Source organism: Aspergillus tubingensis (assembly GCF_013340325.1).
Source record: "Aspergillus tubingensis WU-2223L DNA, scaffold_9, whole genome shotgun sequence".
Taxonomy (NCBI): domain Eukaryota; kingdom Fungi; phylum Ascomycota; class Eurotiomycetes; order Eurotiales; family Aspergillaceae; genus Aspergillus; species Aspergillus tubingensis.
Window position 1 is genome coordinate 1,731,120 of NW_023336283.1, and position 21,175 is coordinate 1,752,294.

Here is a 21,175-nt window from a genome sequence, read left to right on the forward strand (position 1 = left end):
ATGGGTTCGTGTGTGAGTACGGAGGCGACAGGAGATGCGGAGTCGAAGCGGAGGAGCCAAGCAATCGACCGAAAACTAGAAGAGGACTCTAGGCGACTACGGCGAGAGTGCAAGATCCTATTGCTTGGTTAGTTGCATTCTCCTCATCCCGCTATACGGAGGCCGATGCTGTTTCAAGCGCAACTCTTGCTAACCGTGATCTCGTGTGTGATGGTAGGTTCCGGAGAAAGCGGCAAGTCGACCATCGTCAAGCAAATGAAGATCATCCACCAGAATGGGTACACAGTTGAAGAGCTGGCCTTATATCGCCTAACGGTCTACAAGAACCTCCTCGATTGCACCAAATCTCTCATAGCAGCCTACCACCAGTTCTCGCTAGAACCTTCAAGTCAAAAAGTCCGCGACTACATCCAATTCCTTTCCGATTATAACATTGACCCTGATCCAAATATACCCCTGGATTCTCGGGTCGGTGATGCGATCACGTATCTCTGGAATGACCCTTGTACTTCCAATGTGCTGGAGCATCAGAACGAATTCTATCTGATGGATTCTGCGCCATAGTAAGTGCTTGCGTCAATCGAGTTATACCACAAGCACAGCCGCTGACCGAGTCCTTCTAGTTTCTTTGATGAAGCTAAGCGGATAGCTTCCCCAGATTACATACCCAACGTAAATGATGTACTCCGCGCGCGAACAAAAACGACAGGTATATATGAGACGCGATTTACCATGGGCCAGCTTAGCATACAGTATGACCTGTCCTCTCCTTGAAGGTTGTTTCATCGACAATTTACTGACTTGTCACATAGTATGTTCGATGTTGGCGGCCAGCGGAGCGAGCGGAAGAAGTGGATTCATTGTTTTGAAAATGTAACATCCATCATCTTCTGCGTAGCGTTGAGTGAGTATGACCAAGTATTACTGGAGGAGAGCAACCAGGTATGTCTCGGAGCGCTTCATCACCCTGCCCATGCGCCCCTGCTGATCTGGTTTTCAGAATCGCATGATGGAAAGCTTAGTCCTGTTCGATTCCGTGGTCAATTCTCGATGGTTCATGCGAACGAGCATAATTCTTTTCCTAAACAAGGTCGATCTTTTCAAACAAAAGCTTCCTCGGTCTCCATTGAACCATTACTTTCCGGACTATTCAGGTGGCAATGACGTGAATCGGGCGGCCAAATACCTTCTTTGGAGATTCAATCAAGTCAACAGAGCGCATCTGAATCTCTACCCTCAGTAAGTTCTGATCAAAGTCGTTCGTGCTGTGTACTCACTAATTCGCCCTCAAGTCTGACTCAGGCCACCGACACGACGAATATCCGTCTGGTATTCGCCGCTGTAAAGGAAACAATCCTGCAAAATGCCCTTAAGGATTCGGGTATTCTGTGAGGCAGCTATCGTTAGAAGAGCAACTAGACCCGGTTTATGTTACCGAGATTCTCCACTTTGGCGATTACCTACGTTGAGTAGAGGCCGTCCTATCTGCCCTCTCACTAGTCAGTCTTCCGGCCCGGTTTTACTGATGAACCTCATTTCTCTCTGAAGCTTTGATGCTTCTGGTTTGCACCCTGTTTGCAGCTTTGGCGTTCGTTATCTTTCGATTTACTTTGTTCGTTTGTTCATCATATTGTGTTCAGTCGGTAGGCATCGGCGTTACGGTGCTAAGTTGACCTCACAGTTCAATGTGCCTGGCGCTGGGTTGGTTCATGGTCATTGGAATTTGTGGCATGGTGTCAATTTTTCCTTCTCATTTGTGATCATTTCAGGATGATATGTTTCTTGGGGCTTTTCTATCTGCATCGGCCATAACAGACCACGTCCAACTCCTGGGGCTGATCTTCAATCAAAGCGCTCAATGTCTTCAATAACAGGAAGAGCGAGCTACAGGCCTTGGCATTACATTCTTTGCACGTGGACTGCGCAAAGCCTTTTGATATCCTGTTTCATGCCCCCCGGAATTTCCTATAACCCTTTTCTTTTCTTTTCCCATGACTTGACTCTGCATCTAATGGCGATCTCTCTTTACATACTTCTCTAATTTTCTATGCTATTACCCAGCATTCTGTTTTACTCGTTGCTGTTGATTTTCTATCGTCCCGTCTATACCACGCAGCTTGTTGTAGCGATCCTATGCATGCAATCGATCTCTTACCCATGAAATGTCACCGTGCCCTTTGTGCAGTGATGCTGCCCATTGCAAACGGAGCGGCTCCCATCAGATGATGCTGTAACGCGTGCTGCTTACTGTCTTGAAGTCGATGTTACTTCTTTCGACGTTCCCTTGCCCGCCCAAAAAGCGAGCATATCTAGGCCAAGGCCAGCTGTGGCAGTGCCTCCAGACATCATCACCGTCTCAGCTGGTGGTTGAGAGTGTGACAAGGCAATTCGCAGCGAGGTCGACTGGGCATGTAGGTATGGGAAGTTCCGAGCGCCGCTTCATGTTGGTTTCTTCCGCTAGTTCACGGGAACCAGTCAAGACATTGGAGAGGGCTTGCACCGTGCAAAGGTCATGGGGAAACGCCCATGGCTCGCGCGGAGTTCCTCGAGCTCAGACCGTCGATCCTAGCGCTCGAATGATATGATGGACGGGGGAGAACGTTGATGACCCGCCGATCGGACAGGAAGGTTGCAGTGCGGGGGTGGGGATGAGGCCGGAGATGGACTGGACCCGGAGGACTGAGCTGCGGGCGGTTGGTTAGTTGTAGATTTATTACACAAAGAGCTGTAGAAAGGAAGATGCAGTCAAAAGAGGGAAAAGTAAAGAGAAGAACAGAAATAGTACATTGTATTGCATGCATCAATACATGTGGTTGATGTCGTAGAGACCAGACCTGTAGCAGTTAGTAGTTCTGGCGATCAAGAAAGTAAGTAGCAACTGTTGGTATTAATGGAAGTAGTTGAAAGGAGTAAGTATTCAGAGACAAGACAAGACAGGACTACTACTTACTATACGGTATCAATACACCGTCCCCCAAGTCCAGAGTCAATCCTTCCTCTATCCACTCCACTACTTAGTTACTACTACTTTCCCCCCTCAATCACCATGCGTCATAGCGGCAGCTCCGGTCAGGCCAGACGGCGACTGTCAGACGGATGAGATGGTGGTGGTGGAGCAGTGATGAATTAATTCATGTTGTCTTGTCTCGTTTCTGTCCCCTAAAACCCCTCAATCCAAGGAAACGTCGTGACTTCGATTGAGTTCAGGCCCAGTTCCGGACAATCCGTCAGTCAACACACACGCATCCTCCTTCATCATCCAATGCTCGTCCAGCATTCAAGGAGCTACACGGCAGCTTGGGGCGTTGCCCAGTTACGCTGCTCAATTTGCGAATTGAGCTAGTTGAAAGTTCCATGAAAGCCTAGACACTTATCCTCGCACGACATTGCATGAGAACCCGGGGGCCAAACGTATGATCATCCATTCCGGATTCCTGTTCGATCCTCCTCCATCTATCGTCAACTGCCATCCCAGACTTCGATATTACCCCTCCCGGTTGTCTCGCATGCCCTGATTTGATCCCAGCATTGCGATTTAGACACCCTTGTCACGCGGTCGATGGAGAGAAAGGGAGGGAGGGGGAAGTGAACGTCTGCTACTTTCTATTCTTACTATAGTGAAGTATAGTCAGTCCGTGGTACTACTTACAGTACCTCGCTCCCACCCCCCTCCCTCTTCCTTCCTTCTTCTTTCTTTGTCTTCTCCTCCTCCCTCCCAAATCTTTCTCTTCCCCCCCTTTTTATTCTTTCGCCTTATTCCACTATAGTATTCGAGGCGCTTCCTTAGCTCAGGCTTCTTTGTTATTGAATGCCTTATACTCAAATCCTGGGCTAGTCTATTGACCTATCCGCCATAGACTTCTTGAACTAGCTAGTGTTTCCGCCACTTCAACGCTTGTTCAGCTACAATGTCCTCGGAACAGCCTCGTCGTGAAAGAAAGCCTTCGGTTGGAGCTCCAGTGTCTGAGCTTCAGGGACCCATTGGTCCCGGCTTTAGCCGTCCAAAGCACAGACGTACCTTCACTGGCTTCGGACCTGCAGAGATCAAAAGTGTCGAAGCTAGTATTCCGGAGCATCTTAGGGAGGCGTGAGTATTGATCCTGATCCAACTCTTTGTCATTATAGCCGTCACTCTCCATAGTTGCAAGCTTGTTTCATATGAAAACCCGTCATTGGAGTATCGCTGACCTGTATTGTATCCTAGATGGCGGAAGCACGTAGGATAATTGATGACGCGCTTTGAGATCTGAGATCGTTTTGCTAAGCCTGCTTTTGTCATAGTCCGTCAATGGATTTGCCAACAAAGAAGAGTTCGAAGTAAGTTGGATAGTACATACAGCGTCGAGCATTTCACTAATGATGTGAATAGGATGAGCTGGTCCGGCACATCGAAACTACTTTGGCTCGCTCCTTGTACAACTGTGACGAATTGTATTTTGACCCGCTGGACAGCATCAGGGAACCAACCGCTGACGTATTAGGGCCGCATACTCTGGAACCGCCCTAGCCTTTCGAGATCGCTTGATCATCGAATGGAATAAGACGCAACAGCGACAAGCTTCTGCCGACCAGAAGCGAGTGTATTGTGAGCGGATCCTTAAACTACTTAGACTATCATTCACTTACCTGTGACAACACTAACAACCCTTGCCAGATCTTTCTCTCGAATTTCTAATGGGCCGAGCTCTGGATAATGCCATGCTCAATGTCGGCTTGAAGGACGTTGCAAGAGGTAGGAATCCTGGAACAAATGCCCAATGCATCCTACTAATCCTATGAGATAAGAGGGTCTGAAGGACCTTGGCTTCCGAGTCGAAGATGTCATTAGCCAGGAGCATGATGCTGCACTGGGAAATGGAGGTCTTGGACGCTTGGCTGCGTGCCTACTCGACAGTCTGGCGACATTGAACTATCCAGCCTGGGGCTACGGTCTACGCTACCGTTATGGTATTTTCAAGCAGGAAATTGTAGACGGGTATCAGATGGAAGTCCCCGACTACTGGCTTGACTTCAACCCATGGGAGTTCCCTCGGCATGAAATCACTGTCGATATTCAGTTTTATGGCTGGGTGAGAAAATACCAGGATGAGAATGGTAAAACCATCCACTCCTGGCAAGATGGCGAAACTGTGCAAGCAGTAGCATACGATGTTCCTGTCCCGGGCTATGGCACACGGACCACGAACAATCTTCGGCTGTGGTCTTGCAAGGCGTCCAGCGGAGAATTCAACTTCCAGAAATTCAACGCTGGCGATTACGAAAGTGCTGTCGCAGAGCAACAACGTGCGGAGACAATCTCTGCGGTGCTCTATCCGAATGACAACCTCGACAGGGGTAAGGAGCTAAGACTTAAACAACAGTACTTCTGGTGTGCTGCCTCTCTGTTCGACATTGTCCGGAGATTCAAGAAGACCAAGAGAGCTTGGAGCGAGTTTCCCGATCAGGTTGCCATTCAATTGAATGACACTCACCCAACCTTGGCTATAGTCGAACTTCAGCGCATCTTGATTGATAAGGAAGGTCTGGAGTGGGACGAAGCATGGGCTATCGTGACAAAGACCTTCGGATACACGAATCACACGGTTTTGCCAGAGGCCCTGGAGAAGTGGTCTGTCCCGTTGGTGCAAAACCTGCTACCACGGCACATGCAGATCATTTTCGACATCAACTTATATTTCCTCCAGCATGTCGAGAAGAACTTTCCGCAAGATAGAGACTTACTGTCCCGGGTGTCGATTATTGAAGAGTCCCACCCGAAGATGGTGAGGATGGCTTACATCGCGATTATTGGCTCCCATAAAGTCAATGGGGTCGCAGAACTACACTCAGATCTATTGCGGACCACCCTTTTCAAAGATTTCGTGACAATATACGGCCCGGACAAGTTCACCAATGTCACCAATGGAGTTACTCCACGTCGTTGGCTACACCAGGCAAACCCACGTTTGTCTGATCTAATCGCTTCCAGGCTCGGAGGATATCAATTCTTGACTGATTTGACACTTTTAGACCGGCTCGAGGCTTTCGTCGATGACAAGGCATTCCAACGTGAATGGGCCGAGATTAAGACCGCGAACAAGATTCGTCTCGCTAAACACATCAAAGAGACCACCGGTTACAGTGTAAATCCACAGGCTTTGTTTGATATTCAAGTCAAGCGTATCCATGAGTACAAGCGGCAGCAGCTTAACATCTTCGGTGTCATCCACCGATACTTGAGGATCAAGTCAATGTCTGCGGAAGAGAAAAAGAAGGCACTGCCGCGCGTGTCCGTCTTTGGAGGCAAAGCAGCCCCGGGCTACTGGATGGCAAAGACTGTTATTCACCTGATTAACAAAGTTGCCTCCGTGGTAAACAATGACCCTGAAGTTGGTGATCTTTTGAAGGTGATCTTTGTCGAGGACTACAACGTCAGTAAGGCCGAAATTATCTGTCCAGCGTCTGATATCAGCGAGCATATCTCTACCGCTGGTACGGAGGGCAGCGGTACTAGTAACATGAAATTCGTCATGAACGGTGGCTTGATCATTGGAACTTGCGACGGTGCTAACGTATGAAGCCCCGTATCCCATCTGCGATGCTAGCACTGACGATTGCTCCTGTATAGATCGAGATTACCAGAGAAATTGGGGAGCAGAACATATTCCTCTTTGGAAATCTAGCAGAAGATGTGGAAGAGCTTCGCCACCGACACCTCTACGGCGATTTCCAGCTTGATCCTCACTTGGCTAAAGTCTTCGATGCAATTCGTGGCGGCATGTTCGGTGATGTCAACAACTTCTCCGCACTCATCGCCTCCATTGTTGAGCACGGAGATTACTACCTAGTGTCTGACGACTTCAATTCGTATATTACCACGCAGGACTTGGTTGATGAGTCGTTCCAGAACCGCGAAGAGTGGTTAGCCAAGTCCATCACCAGTGTTGCCCGCATGGGTTTCTTTTCGACCGACCGCGTGATCAATGAGTACGCCGAAAGCATTTGGAATGTAGAGCCCCTCGAGGTGGAGAATTAGAAAGTGGCTATTGTTGAAGTTGGACTCCTGCATCATCTGGTCCTTCCTTTCGGTTTGTCGTTTTGTCACCCGCTCTATTCTTCCGCTTTTCTTTCCTCTTGGCGAGTTGGGTTAAACTTCTAGTATTACATGGATCCTACACTCGTAACGCCGCCTGATGAACAGGAGAGAGATGCTTATGACGGAGCCATTCACTCACTCGGCAGTAACTCATTGTTTGGATCAGCAATTATCAAACAGCTATATTCTATGCAACTAACTGTTCTTACAAAGTTCCATATGTCTTCTACATTAATCATGAATGTGTAAGTTGCCCCAAACGCGCTACACATACCATAACGCAACCATTGCACGGCAAGTGACACAGCGACAACAACTATAAACCCCATATATACTCTATATCCCTTCAGGTAAATGAACACGTGAACGAATCACGGCCCTACGCGCTCAATTCAGCCATGCGCCTCTGCAACTCTGGCACCATGCGAAGTTGGAGGTCCAGCTCCTCCTTCTCACTGTAATAAAGCGCTGTGTTAGCTCATCTCCCATGATGCAGCCACCAAAAGAACTCGGAGCGAAGCAACTTACTCTTCCAACTTTAGTCTCCTTTCCCAGTCCAGACCAGTAAAGATGTAGCTTCCTTGCCCATCAAACTGCAGAATCTTCTTGTGATATTTCCAAAGACTCCGTCGGTGGGACACAGTCATCAGCGTAGTACCTAGCTTCTTGGCTGTTTCGTACATGACACGTTCAATCTCCAAAGTAACCGAGGAGGTGCACTCGTCCAAAATGGCGAACTTTGGCCGATGATAGAATAGTCTGGCCATGGCTATCCGTTGTTGCAGACCACCGGATAGGACGTCGCGCCATTCTTCCTCGGCGTCCCAACCTCCAGGGCGATCAACAACAGAAGCGATCTCCACGACTGAGAGGATCTCGTAGAGATCATCGTCGGTAATTCCCTTGGCGCGCATTTCGCGGACACCGTCTGGGTAGATAACTTGTTGGCGGAGCGTACCTCGCGAAAGATACGGGCGCTGAGGGATGTAGAAGATGTCGTCAAATCGGGGCTTCTTGACTTGGCCTCCGTAGACAGGCCACAGGCCACCGAGAATTCGAAACAGGGAGGACTTGCCGCATCCGTTTGGTCCAACAATCAGAAGGTGGTCGCCAGGGTGCACGGTGAAGGACAATTTGCGGACGAGAACATCGCCGTTTGGTGAAACAATGGGGACGTCAGTAAATTCAATTGAATCACTTTCCTCGACGACTCCGCGACCAGATAAGATGGCGGAGTTTTCTTCTGTGGAGGCAGAGGACACAAGCTTCTTCTCAAATCGGCCGGCTAAGAGGTCGTCCATAACCTCTAGCAACGAAGAGACACGGGCTGTGTGACCAGCTAGTTCGGAGATTTCTTTGTAGGAGAACATTAGACGCCCAAAAGCGTCTGAGGAAGAAAGCAGCATTCTTCGATTGGTAACGAAGCCTGTTTGATGCATGTCAGTCACCGTGCTGATGTATAGGTTTCTAGACTGGGTGCAAATGCTTACTCTCGGTACGGTCGCCCATAGTTTGAGTGACTTGGCCGGGAATGCGGAAGAAGACAGGGATACTGCAGAGGATCAATCCCAAGGCACCCCAGAAGTACTTGATAACGAAATCCTCCATGAATCCGTGGTATAAGCGTCTGCGAAGAATGCGGTTCACGTGTTTAATTAAAGTGAAGTAGCCCTTATCCAAGGTGTCCTTTTCTGCCTCGTGGCCGTGGTAGAGAGCCACCTCTTCGCTGTAGTCGATCAAACGCGAGTGCAGGAACCGGAACTCGCCTTCCAGACGTGCTTCGTCGGCCACATATTTGCCGAATGGTGGCGTCAAGGCTCGCATAACATTGGCGGATAATTGCACCAAGAGGCTCATAATAAACAGGCCTTCTCCGCCCACACTCTTGGAAAGAGAGTAGTTGTAGATGGCCATGTCGAGAATCGGTTTTGCCAGGTTGGAGTACAGCTCTGCCAGGCTGTCGGAGAACCTTGAAACATCTACTGTGATGAGCTGGTCGGGGTTCTTGACCCGATCGTCCAAAGCGGATATGGCATAGAACGTCATGTTCGACAAATATTTGTCATGGATGTAGTCTGTCAGGCGTTTGCGGTAAGAGAGAGCGAGTTTGCATTGGTGATAAGATAGCTACCGCAACACAGAAGGGACTTAGCTTCTGAACCTTTCTCTTCTGTGAATATGAAGCCACTTACCATGGAGTTCGTGAATGTCGCAGGAACTGCCACTATCATCCACCACACTAGCCCCAGCAAGAAGTCCTTGCCTCTCCCTCTCACCAGATTGCTAACCAGCCGGCCATCCAGCTCGGCTACATACAGACTCAGCAGTGTCCGCAGCACCAGGAAGACACTGTGGCCAAACAGAAGCCGTAACTCTTTGCTCCGCCAACCGGGGATCACGATCTTCAACAGACGAAGCAGATTGCGAAAGAACTCCCGGTTGACTTCGACCTTTTTGCGCGGACGATCGCCGCCTTCGCCAAGACTACTGGTTCCAGGGCGTCGGCGCAGTTCTTCCTGGTGGTGGGAGGCGGCCTTTTGCTCGGAGATGGCATTATGGACGCGTTTCACGAGAGCGGCGAAGAGAGCTAAATACACAGTACGGGAGATTTGTTTACGATGACGGAGGTAGGTGGCAGCCAGGCGGGAGAAGAGGTGTCGGATAGACCGCTCGGGCGGAAATAACTTGGATTGCGCAGCCATAGTTGCGACGTGAACCCCGGAAGTGTAGTTAGCCGAAGTCGATGACGGCTAACATGACCGGTGAGGACAAATGGAAAGGAGGGAGATGAAGAGGGACGAGAAGGAGAATGAGGATGAAGAGAGGGAGGGAGGGAGGGAGGGAGGGAGGGAGATATGATGGGGGAGAAGAGCGAGGGGATGACGATTGAAGGATGATGGATGGGGGCTTGACATGTGAATAGGCCCGGGGGCTCCTTCCCTCCCCGGATTCTCGGGGCCTGCCGAGGATGTCCGCCTTATCTAAGCGGGGAACTGTTTACATTCCACTCAACTATTGACTATTGATTAACTCGTCCACCATCGCTAATATCACAACGCATAGATATTAACAACATCAAAACCCTACCCTCAACACCTCTTGTAGTACTCAACTTCCTATATGCCTCGGATTCCCCCATGCACCTTCAGCACCAACGCCTTTACCCACCCTTAGCCTAGATTTCCCCCCTTCCGTTATGAAAAAGAACAACAAACAATAGGTAAAAACGAAAGGAGATTGCCACCGCAGATACACATCGCATGTGCGAAGTAGATTAGAATACAGATAATAATGTCACGCTTGTCGGTGACCTATATACAAACTAGGGCCATCCTCTGCCGGCAGAGATCCCAGTCATCCGTCCATACAGAAATAGTAGCCTCATCGCCAGCTAGACGAGGGAAGAAGCACCTGTGGGTATGAACAAAAGCCAGAAATCGGCTATGATTAACCCAGTCAACCCAGGTTCCAACTCAGAGAGAAGCCTGCTGATCTGATTCGGTATCTTCGTTCCCATGGCTCCTGCTAGACGATGTCCTTTTGCCACTGTTGAATTGCGCAGCGATTTGGCTTTGCCGGAACTTCTCAAAGGTTTCCGCATCGTTCTTACGAGCGGCCCATAACTCCTCCACTGTGTTGCCCAGATCTCCCAGCGCTTTGTCCGCATCCACACTCTCAAAAGGTGTGTGGGTTTGTTCCTCCTGCAGACGATCAAGTTTATCACGCAAAGCGGCCATATGGGACTCTTCGAATGAGAATGCCGACATATCATCGTCAGCCTGATCGAACGAAGGCCGGAGGAAATCGCGCCGAATGTTCTGCCCGAGACGGTGAACATGGCCTTCCTCGGAGGTCATTGCGCGTGAATGAAGCGACGTAATCGAGCTTGACCGCGATAGTCGGACGGCATATTGCTCCTCCTCGTCATCTGCCACGGCCTCGGCATCAGCGCAGGTGCCATTCAGCTGGGTGTTTTCAGACACGGGCCCGTTCCATGCGTCGTCGTTAGAACCCTGTGAGCTAGTATCCTGGATCGCATACGATGGGATGGACTGGGGTATGATGCGGGTCTCAGGATATTCGTCCTCAAATCGCTGGATCATGCGCTGTAAGGTGAAGTCAAGGAATTGAAGACGCCCTGCAGTGGAAAAGCTAGTTAGCATCACCACCTAAAAAGGGGGAGTAAGAAAGGCAACATACGGTAATTGGTGTCATTGCCGGCCTTATCTTCGCGAACAAGGGCCGACTGGATTCGCGTCCGGATATTACGTGCAGACTCCAAGAGGTTCTTAGACATGTCACGGGGTCGTTTAGTGACATAAGACCTGGATTTCCTATGCCTGGGTGTAGTTGTGCCACTTGGGGGTCCGGACTGGTCTCCTGGCACATGGCGATCCACGTTACCGAGGCAAACACCGAGAGCTTTGACGACGCCGGTCCCTCCAATGACATAGTCCTCATCAGGTGCAGCCTCGTCAACTTCCTCCACCTCATCTCCAGTACCGTGGCCGACGATATGCTGCAAAATCTCCGGAACATGGACGGCTGATCTCGTGGGTGTATCTGTTGGATCGGAAAACTCTGCTGCAATGGCACCTTGCTCCAGATTCTTGAGGGAGTAGGCGACTATCTGGGAAGCCAAAGCCTTCACAACCTCGTTGTTTTCGGCAGTAGGGACTTCTATCTCCACGGCTATGATCGTTCTGGAAACACGCACTGCCGCCATCAAGGATGCATACACAGCACATGCCTCTTCTTGATTGGCGGGATCCGTCGCAGATGCCAATGCCGTAATGGCTGGGTTTTCGAGAATGTTCAAGTGGCATAAGCTGGGACATTCGGGGAGGACCTCGGCCAGAGCAATGGTTTGGTCAGGAGACAAGTTGACGTCGGCCAAATGGATGCGTTTGAGAGCAGGCATTTTGGGAAGAAAACGCCGGAAGGTTGCTAGCGCATCGGGCTGCATAGTGAAAAGACCTGGATTGTGGGAGAAATCAACAAAACGAAGGTCCGGCAATTTTGTCAATCCTTGGAACAAGGGGTAGACGGTAGAAGGCGTAAGTGAACAGTCAGCCAAGCTAAGAGCATACAGCGGGTGGTCTCCCGTGAAAGAAGATATGATCAAGTCCAACTGGTCTTGGATGGGATTTCCACCCAGATCTAGCCCCTCGCATTTCCCTGCCTTGAGATAATCAACAATGTGCTCCAGACCTTCCCTGCTCAGCTCGTTATTGGCAAAGCCAAGTCTCCTCAAGCCAAGGGTTGTGGCTGCATCACATATTTTCTTCACATCTTCGGTCGTAGGTCGGCATTCGCTCAGCAGCAATTCTTCCAAGTGGTCCCCGCCAAAGCGTTGTGCGAGCGAAGTCGCGAAGAGAGTCGCTACGTTGGTGACGTTCTGGGTTTGCGAGGCTCCTTTGTTGGAGCAGTTGACAGTAATGGGTGTCTTGGGAAGAGGAATGCCAGACAAGTCGATCGCCTTCAAGGATTTTGATAGGTGGACAAATAGGCAGATATGACGCCAGCCTTCTGGTCCGATTTTGGGGTTATCTTTCAGCGACACCTTCTCAACGACGCTGAACCGCTGTTCTTTCTCCGAAGTCACCTCCTCTGCCTTCTTTCCCTTTCTACGCCGCTGCATCATCTGTTCCACGGTTCTAGTTGAAAGTAGTGCAGCGAGAATAGATCGCACCGAGTCGTCAGTCAGAGCACATCTTTCAATGATGAGCTTTCGAACGGGTACAACAGCGAGCCAATCGCAGAAAGTAGCAATATCCTCGGCCGTCATAGGGAAGTCGCTGAGGTCAAGCACGGCCACGGTTCCTGGAGACTCGGCTAACGTGGAGGAAGGTGATGAGATCTCGTCAACTATACGCTTGAGCACAGGTGTCTCGCGCAGTTGACAACAGCGTCTATATATCCGCACAGGATCTGTCGTTGGATGACTCTGTGTCTTAGTACGGCTCGTATTAGATGCAGGCGTTCGGCAACCATATTCCTGGCCGTCGGCTGTGAGTTGCATGGGTATGGAGCCATTTGCTTCTGCCTGTCTGCGTCTTCTTTCCCTCCGCTCACGTCTTTCTTCTTCTGACCTCTTCTTCTTTTCCTGCTTTCGTGTTGGCTCTTTCGTCTCGCCATTGGCATTCGCTTCAGCTGGCGGTGTGTCTGTTGATCCAGAAGTCTTCCCATCCGCCCCGTTTGTTGGGCTACTCTTGTCCTTGGAAGAAACCACAGCCTGGGGATTCTTTAACGCGGCAGCTTCCTCCTTCTCTTTCGACTTGATATGCGATCGTTTGGACTTTTGGTTGTTAACCTCTGGGACAGGACGTCGCCTACTACTTGCTGGTGGGCTGTCTTCATCCGAATCTCGGTAGGATATCCCAGCGATCTCCACATCCACACAAAAAGCGACACGGCGCAATTTGGCAGGATTCAGATCCGGGATCTTGCACCTATCTCGATCCGGATCGATGTTCATTACGCGACGTTGGCAGATCGTACCAGTAGAAGCGGCTTTACCAGTACCACCAGATGCGGATGACGAAAGTTTCCGGAAGGCGCTCTGAAGGAACGAAGGACCTTTGGGAGATGTTGAGGCGAAAGGGCTATTCTCATTCGTCCTCTCTTCTTCCTTGTCCTTTGGAGAATATGCCGCACCGAAAGGATTGTGCATGTCCATTTTCGAAACAGGAGAGGTCGCCTTCGGGCTCTGCTGTGCCTTCACATTCGACTGCGACGGTGGAGTAGAACCAGAGGAAAACTTGGAGCTCAGGGTCGATATCCAAGAGTTCCTTCGTCCGGTGACCGGCCTAGGCGCGGTTTTCGGAGTAGCTGGCGATGTGCCAGTAGGCTTTCCCTCCACTGACTTGTCTTCATTTTTCACCTCCTTCGTGGCCTTCGCACCATCTTCTTGTGACGAACTCTTAGATATGGTAGGAGTGAGGGGGGCTGATGCTGAAGAGTTATTATCGGTAGTGCTTGGTTTTTCGAGACTTCGTTCTTGGGCATATGTGACATCTGGATCCGCGACAGACTTATCGCTAACCACTGATGATGCCGATTTACAGCGCGACAGATGGTCTTGCGATCAAGTTAGGAAAGGTACACAAAAAGACATAGTAGCAATTGAGCGACGTCCGGCTTACCTTTTTGCGAGTGATGCAGCCAGCTGACATCCACAGTCTCAATCCCTTCCATTTTGAGTCCGTATGCGATTCAATCACAGTATGCTAGATAAACAGGTGTAAGAGAGACGACGTCAGCTCGCTGGTGAACAGCAAAGCGGCGGTCCTCAGGCGAAAGCTGAGCCCGGTTGGCGCGATAGTGGATGCAGATCGAATTTCGGAGGCTATATCGCTGCACGAGTAGTCCAGAGTAGAATAATCCGACAGATCTACTATGCCTCGCGACGAGAATGAAAAATCACAGTTTCAGCCAGCGGATGATTAAGAACGGTGACGGTGGGTACATTCCATCATGGTACTGCGGCGAAGTACTGCGGACATGGTGACACAGCGGAGTAACGGGGACAAGAACGTAAGACGAGCGACGTCAATAGGGGGGGGTGAGAAGGATATGACGAGGGGGAAAGGGGAATGCAATGAAAGATGGGGATGTCAAGGAGGAGAGGGAAAATTAGTATTTTCGAAAAGGGTCTAGAATAGAAAAAGGGAGAGAAGGGAAAGAAAAGGGTTGCGGGCAAAGCAAACCAGTTGAACTGAAGGCGATCGGGATGAGGAGGGAAGTGGCTCAACTGGGACTAGTGGGCATAGCATGATTCCCGCCAGTGGGGAGTTCGGCGATTACACACTCGAGTCCGTTGCGGAGAAATTACTAGACGGTATTAGAAACGGGTACTTGTGACCGTTTCTTACACATATCCTCTCCCCCTCCGTCTACGGAGAAGTACTTTGGCTCCCCTGTCGACGCTTAGCATTGCGCTTGGTCCTGCACCCTGCACACATTACAGAAGTACTTAAGATTAAGAAAAAAATACAAATGTATCGACTGATGATATCCTCACCCGATACCTGCATCGAATGATGACCCTTTTTGTCCTTTCCCACTACCCAAAAATGGACTGACGGGGGAGTCTTCTTGCCACTTTCCACACGTTCTTTCCGCATATTCCGCCTGATTTGTTTGCCGAGGAGAATTGGAAGACAGAAACTCACACGACACCCTGCCAAGCCCACCCTCAACCGGTGCTGAAATTACAAGTGCGTACGCGAACCCGCAAATCATCGATTTCCAGATAATCCTAAACCTGGGCGGGCTAGTACCGTTCGTTTGGAGCTGATGGTCGCATTCAGCGCCCGACACTACTTAGACTACCAGAAAGTAATTATGGGTACCGTGTATGGAGTAATTAGATTCTGGAGTACCTAAGTAATCTTCGTGTGCGTCGTTCATCTTGCCATTCGTTTACTCTTTCCTGGGTTACTCTACATAATGTGTGTGTGTACGTGATAGGTTCTAGATACTCCTCTTTTTAGCACCTGACCCGATCGACTGCGATCCCACAGCTACTACTTAGATCTCTTGTTCTGGTTAATAATATAGTTTAGTTATGAGTTCATGTCTGTCCAACAGCAAGAACTGATCGAATGATAAGCCACGCGAGCGATCTCCTTTCTTAACTAACCCTCTACTACTTGCACCAGCATCTACCCACTACTGGTATCTCAAAGTCCCGCTCTTCAGTTTCCCTTTCGAGTGGCGTTCTCACCACACGCCCATCATGATCATCACACCTGGCCCTCTCAGCGGACATAACCACAAGATAGTAAGTTTATTTCTCCGAGCCATCTGAAAGAAAGCAAACCGAAGATCCAAAGACTCGAATCCGATGGCAAATTAAACAACCCGAATAACAGAGTATAATAACCCATGTTCCCATAGTACGTGGTGCCTTGATCCATTGAACTTAACGCGATCCACTTTATGGAACCCGAGAGGAGAACATGTTGATCATACACTCTAACCAGCAAAGTGCACCTTTCTTTTTTGCCATCCCTGCTCAAAGTACGTAGCCAAGTTAGTTAGTACGTACGTACTTTGAATGGCGACGCCCTTAGTGGAATATCAGCTCCGACGTATGAGGCTTGAGGACTGAAAAAGAAGGATGGAAATGTCATACGGTGTTACACAGATCAGCCTGAAAAGCATGGATGATCTTTGCGCAGAATATGCTTAAGTAGAAAGTCGGATGATGTCATCTGCCAGTTTTTTTTTTCTCTCGCTTAAAGGAATGACATGTCATTCACTCATTCATCAGATTAAGCCTGGGGCTGAATATCTACCCGCCTACACTCAGAGTATACTTACTACTTAGTTGGTAGTACTACACAGTAGCGTCCGATCTACTCGGGTTGGGTCGTTGTTGCCGCTGTTGTTGTCTGCCATCAACCACCAACAAGTGCCTAACTAACCCACTACTAGTAGTAAGTAACCAGTAGCAAGCATTGTCTTCGTACAACCATGCCGAAGCATCCGCATTCGTTTAGGAATATCAACTCGTCATGGACTGCGTCAAAAAAACAACATTAGTTCGATGCAGACAGAAGAATTTTCTCCATGGCCCCATCAGAACAAACAAATGGGACAGGTTACATTCTCCGAGGAAGGTATACTATCCAGCCAGCCTCATCATCTCGAAGCAATTGGCCGGACAGAGCAACATGTTCCGAGAGTGACGGCACAGGAATGGCAGTTAGGGCTTCAGGGCTAGTCCGAATGAGGACTAGTGCGCGATGCATGTTACCCAGAGCGGGAAGATGCTCCTTGAGGGTTGCACAATGCTTTTGGGCTATCTACCGAAATTTTGCTGCTTGTTCCCCCACATATCCGAGAGGGGTCTTCGAACAATCCATCGATAGATTAATCCACTTGGACTGAGAATGTTAAGACGGTTGAAGGATGGCGGGGGCTCATGATGATGGTCCACTGTGACACTAGTATAGCGGGCGTTATTGTGGTTTCTACAAGTTGTGTCTAGTGTCTACATTGCCATTTTACCGGAGCATTTCGTAGATGGTCAATTAATATCCCATTGTGCGCGTTCCTTAATTGCTCCGAACGCATAAAAACTCAACCCTGCCATATAAACTCCGGTCATGAAGATTTCATCAAGACTACTGGATATCACAAAAAAAGTAGTAGAAGTAGTGGGCAAGAAGAACCTTAATCCCCCTATATTTCAAAGAGAATTATCAAACTTTTTTGACTATCGCACTCATAGTTTCTTTTTTTGAGGGGTAAAAACCATCAAGCACGATCGGCCTCAGAAGTCCGACATTTAAGCAGCAAGCTCACGGATCTTCTGCTCAACACGCTCCTTGCGCTGCTCGCGGGTGAGGCGGACAGGGCGGAACTTCTTGCTCTCGGCCTTCCACTCCTCCTTGGTCTTCTTCTCACCAGCATCCTCGTCCTTCTTGAAGGGGTCCTCACGGATGGCCTTGTGGGCCTCAGTGTAGAGCTCCTCAATGTCACCAGCCTCAACACCAGCCTCCTGGTACTTGTGGAACTGGGAGCGGAAGCGCTCCTCATCGTCGTCGGCAAGACCCTCCATGTACTCAGCAACGTGACCACCGAAGATGTAGTTGCGGAGAGTCTCAGCGTCGAGCTCCTCGGACTCGATGTCGAAACCGGGGAAGCGGCTCTCGGAGTGGGGAACGAAGATACCACCGTCGGAGGCACCCTTCATGGCACCGAAGACACGGGCACCAGTGGAGGTACGGGCAAGACCGACATCAAGGAAAGCCTTGAAGGGGCGGCGGGAGCCCTCGTCGGTCTCAGCGGCCTCGGTGAGGGTGTACTCACCATCGGCCTCCTCGACACCGGGGAACTGCTCATCCAGGCCGAGCTTCTTGAGGGTACGGCGGGCAAGGAGGAGACCGGTGGCGTAGGCGGCAGCCCAGTTGGTCAGACCGTTGGTGATGCCATAGCGCTTGAGCTCGTGGGAGTAGGCGCTGGCGAAGACCTTGTCACCGGAGATCTCAGAGTAGACGATCTGGGTGATGATGTCGCGGTTGGTGAAGCGGACGACCAGGCGGTACTTGGGGGCGTTGTACTTGTTCTTGGCCTGGGTGATCAAGCGCTTACGGGCATAGTAGTCGGTCTTACCCTCACGGCGACGACGGTACTTGGTCTGGTAGCGGCTGTACAGAGAAAATTTGTTAGTTCCATGACAATTTTGGACGAAATGAGGGGTCTTGTAAATTTCTTACCTGTAGTAAGCGCTGTTCTTGACGAGCTTGTGGAAAGGCTACAAGACACAGTCGAGTCAGCAATTTGCGCTTCAGAGAAAGACCGTCCGAAGCATCTTGCAAAGACCCGTTTCCAATCCCACAGTGCGGTCGCCCATGTGGGATGACCTGAAATTTTCGTTCAGGCGACGGGGGAATTTGCGACGAAGTCGGTTCCCAGTCACTTGAAAATTACAGCAAAACTCACCATTTTGACGGTTGCCGCTGGTTGATGACGGGGGTTGTCGACGGTGGCTGCAAAGGAAGAGATGGGAAATTTCGTGGGATGTCTTTTGTGGAAGGCTTCGCTTAGCGTGGCTGCATCCCGGCGCCAGACTGCGGTTGGCCACGAGCGGGCTGAAGGACCGAAGTATGTACCACCACTTACTCCGTACTCCCAACAATCAAAAACCATCTATTCTCTTCCAGCAATCTTTGCTTGGAAAAATCTTATAGTTATGAATTTGTAAGCTGTCCGAATATGATCTTTCTAGCTGGCCAAATTATACTATTTACAGCCGCGGTTTTTCTGGAGTCTCTAGCAATTGAAGGCCTGTCATCCTCTCCAGCTCCTTAACAGCATCCTGGGTCCGTCCCAGATTAACCTTCAGGGTTCGCATGCCAGCTTTCTTTGCACCCTTAAGGTTCTCTCCAATGTCATCGAGGAACACAATGTCAGACGGGCGAATCCCACCTAGACCCTTCTTCCTCGCTACCTTATCCATCTCTTGCAGCGCAACCTGATATATTTTCCCGTCGGGTTTCCTGAGACCCGTATGCGCAGATGAGATGAAGAAGTCAAATTGCGACTTCTTATCATCAATGTCTGTGTTGTACGGATGTCCATCGGGGAAGATAACTGTATTTGACAGAGCTCCCATAACGAATTTTCCTGACTGCTTCAACTTCTTCAGAGCAGGAAACATATATGGATCCGGCGTCCTAGACACCCTCATCATCTCCCAGAAGAGGAACTCTGCGTCCAGGGCGGGTAATGGAGGAACCGATGTTGGCGCACTACTATCCGGGCGCTGTTTCTGAAGTCTCTCGTGGAACGCCTTCCATAGGTCAGGGTTTCGTAGATCCTTGTTAAATTCCTTAAAGAAGTCGGCATCCATCTTGATCTCCCCGCGCTCAAGTCTGTGCCAGCTGCCGTTGGGTGAGGTACGAGAGATACTGAAGTTCACCCATCCTGGGGGAATGTTGTGGGCCAGTTCATAGTCCAGAATAGCCTGAAAGGGAGAAACAACCTGCAGCTTTATCAACAGACTATTATTTCTGGGTTGGGCAATCGCGCAGCCTTACACACACTCCTCCAATGTCGAACAGCAGACCTATCGGCCGTTGATCGTCAGCCATGGTGGCGATATACTAGTCGGCAGAGGTTCTGGGAAGACAATAGATGGGTAGAGATAGCAGCGACAAAGGTGATCTAGATGTAAGACGAAGATGTCGCTTGATGTTTGTTCTTTGGCGGAGTAGTAGAAGCCCAGACCTGGGGTCCAAGTTACCGAGGTTAGATACGAGAGATCGGTTGTTGCTTATGGTTTACAATCAAGGTCCGAGGCAATGAAAGCTGCAGGGGAATTCCAGACCCTAAAGGCCAAACCTGCGCCGCAGAAGCCCTGCAATATCTGCGGCATGAAACGTACAAATCATCAAGACGCAAGGAGATTGTTGACTCCAATCTCTGGTAATGATGGATGATGGATGGCAGGTTGGCGGAAGGGGGCACTGCGTATCCGTCACGTGTGTGCTTATCGATAGCGCCGGACGTGTTCAGTGAAGCCGAATCGCGATGGTCCTCTTTCATCCTCAGAGCCGATCACAATCCCTCACTATGGAGTCATGGAATCTACTCGTACCATCTCCGAGTTGAAGTCGTCCTTTATCAGGGCGCAAGTCCGGATACTATCTGAAGGCCTTGAGCCGCCCGAAGATTGGCGTAATTACGCCGCTGAGACTGAAGAGGATGATCTCAGTGATAAGGTGGTCGGCGATGTTCTGCAAAAGTGTAAGTGCAAGCGTCCAGAATCAAATCCTCACGCATACTGTCCCGGGATTACTGCACATGATCGCTTATCGTGCACTGTGGTTAATAAGCATATCGTTCTTCATTTTGCATATGTTTCTAACGAGTCTATGGGACACCAGTAAACGCCGCATTGAAACAACACAGTCGCATCGTCTATTCCTCCCAAGCGATTCAGCATGTCGCTCAGCAAATTACCAGCCTATACTGGTCGTCGGTAACCCAGGCAATACACAACCCAGGGTCTCTGATAAAAGGGGTTGAGAGATCGGTGGATCTATCCAGTCATCTGTGAGCCTCGAACCTCTGTTGCTGGGAAAGCGGATCGATCTAATGTCGCAGGAATATCGCACAACTCCCACTGGAGCTAGAGGACCAATCTGCGAGCGAAGAACAGCGGGCTAGGTATGAGATACCTATCGCACCGATCACAGTTTCAGCTGGTTAATTGTGATACAGATACCAAGAACTACGGGAGCGTCTTACGGACCTGAATCGTTTACGGCAACAACGACAACGGCGCCTGGATCAATTACGACAGCTGCAGCAATTACTGGAGCCTTTCCGAGAACCGCAGAAACATATCCAACCTAATCTGGTGACGAGAGATGGCGAGCTAGTCCAGGAGTTAGACAAGATGAGGATGTTGGTTGCGCGAGTTGGTGGCCGAGTCGAACAGGGGAAGAAGAAACTGGGCGCTCAGGAGCAGGACAAGCCGTATCTGGGGTGCGACCAGAAACTAGATGCCTTATTGGACATGACGTGATGACAAATAGAGAGAAAGGGCCCGGCTAGAATGACTTCATGCATTGAATGGAATGG

At 49.9% G+C, this 21,175-nt stretch overlaps 7 protein-coding genes across 7 annotated transcripts; 3 read left to right on the plus strand and 4 right to left on the minus strand.

Moving 5' to 3' along the window:
* gpaB (guanine nucleotide-binding protein subunit alpha gpaB) lies at positions 1–1,392 on the plus strand (the record flags this gene model as incomplete). Its single annotated transcript, XM_035503751.1, has 6 exons — positions 1–127; positions 218–563; positions 624–752; positions 813–942; positions 1,001–1,239; positions 1,293–1,392. The coding sequence occupies 6 exons, from the start codon at positions 1–3 to the stop codon at positions 1,390–1,392; spliced, it is 1,071 nt and encodes a 356-aa protein (XP_035359644.1).
* Positions 1,393–3,908: 2,516 nt separating this feature from the next.
* On the plus strand, positions 3,909–7,015 carry glpV (glycogen phosphorylase; the record flags this gene model as incomplete). The annotated part of the gene is made up of 8 exons (XM_035503752.1): positions 3,909–4,087; positions 4,205–4,217; positions 4,282–4,317; positions 4,370–4,431; positions 4,482–4,585; positions 4,655–4,732; positions 4,786–6,551; positions 6,608–7,015. 8 exons carry the CDS (start codon positions 3,909–3,911, stop codon positions 7,013–7,015), a joined length of 2,646 nt encoding a protein of 881 aa, XP_035359645.1.
* Positions 7,016–7,454: 439 nt separating this feature from the next.
* On the minus strand, positions 7,455–9,777 carry AtWU_08645 (ATP-binding cassette long-chain fatty acid transporter PXA2; the record flags this gene model as incomplete). The annotated part of the gene is made up of 4 exons (XM_035503753.1): positions 7,455–7,530; positions 7,604–8,501; positions 8,566–9,202; positions 9,268–9,777. The coding sequence occupies 4 exons, from the start codon at positions 9,775–9,777 to the stop codon at positions 7,455–7,457; spliced, it is 2,121 nt and encodes a 706-aa protein (XP_035359646.1).
* A 771-nt stretch (positions 9,778–10,548) lies between these two features.
* AtWU_08646 (putative cell wall biogenesis protein Mhp1) lies at positions 10,549–14,272 on the minus strand (the record flags this gene model as incomplete). Its single annotated transcript, XM_035503754.1, has 3 exons — positions 10,549–11,213; positions 11,276–14,155; positions 14,221–14,272. 3 exons carry the CDS (start codon positions 14,270–14,272, stop codon positions 10,549–10,551), a joined length of 3,597 nt encoding a protein of 1,198 aa, XP_035359647.1.
* A 3,100-nt stretch (positions 14,273–17,372) lies between these two features.
* AtWU_08647 (60S ribosomal protein uL18) lies at positions 17,373–18,532 on the minus strand (the record flags this gene model as incomplete). The annotated part of the gene is made up of 3 exons (XM_035503755.1): positions 17,373–18,234; positions 18,304–18,341; positions 18,530–18,532. The coding sequence occupies 3 exons, from the start codon at positions 18,530–18,532 to the stop codon at positions 17,373–17,375; spliced, it is 903 nt and encodes a 300-aa protein (XP_035359648.1).
* A 301-nt stretch (positions 18,533–18,833) lies between these two features.
* Positions 18,834–19,680, minus strand: AtWU_08648 (HAD family hydrolase; the record flags this gene model as incomplete). The annotated part of the gene is made up of 2 exons (XM_035503756.1): positions 18,834–19,571; positions 19,627–19,680. The coding sequence occupies 2 exons, from the start codon at positions 19,678–19,680 to the stop codon at positions 18,834–18,836; spliced, it is 792 nt and encodes a 263-aa protein (XP_035359649.1).
* Positions 19,681–20,169: 489 nt separating this feature from the next.
* Positions 20,170–21,119, plus strand: AtWU_08649 (kinetochore subunit FTA4 family protein; the record flags this gene model as incomplete). The annotated part of the gene is made up of 4 exons (XM_035503757.1): positions 20,170–20,335; positions 20,476–20,644; positions 20,696–20,758; positions 20,813–21,119. The coding sequence occupies 4 exons, from the start codon at positions 20,170–20,172 to the stop codon at positions 21,117–21,119; spliced, it is 705 nt and encodes a 234-aa protein (XP_035359650.1).
* Between the last annotated feature and the right edge of the window lie 56 nt (positions 21,120–21,175).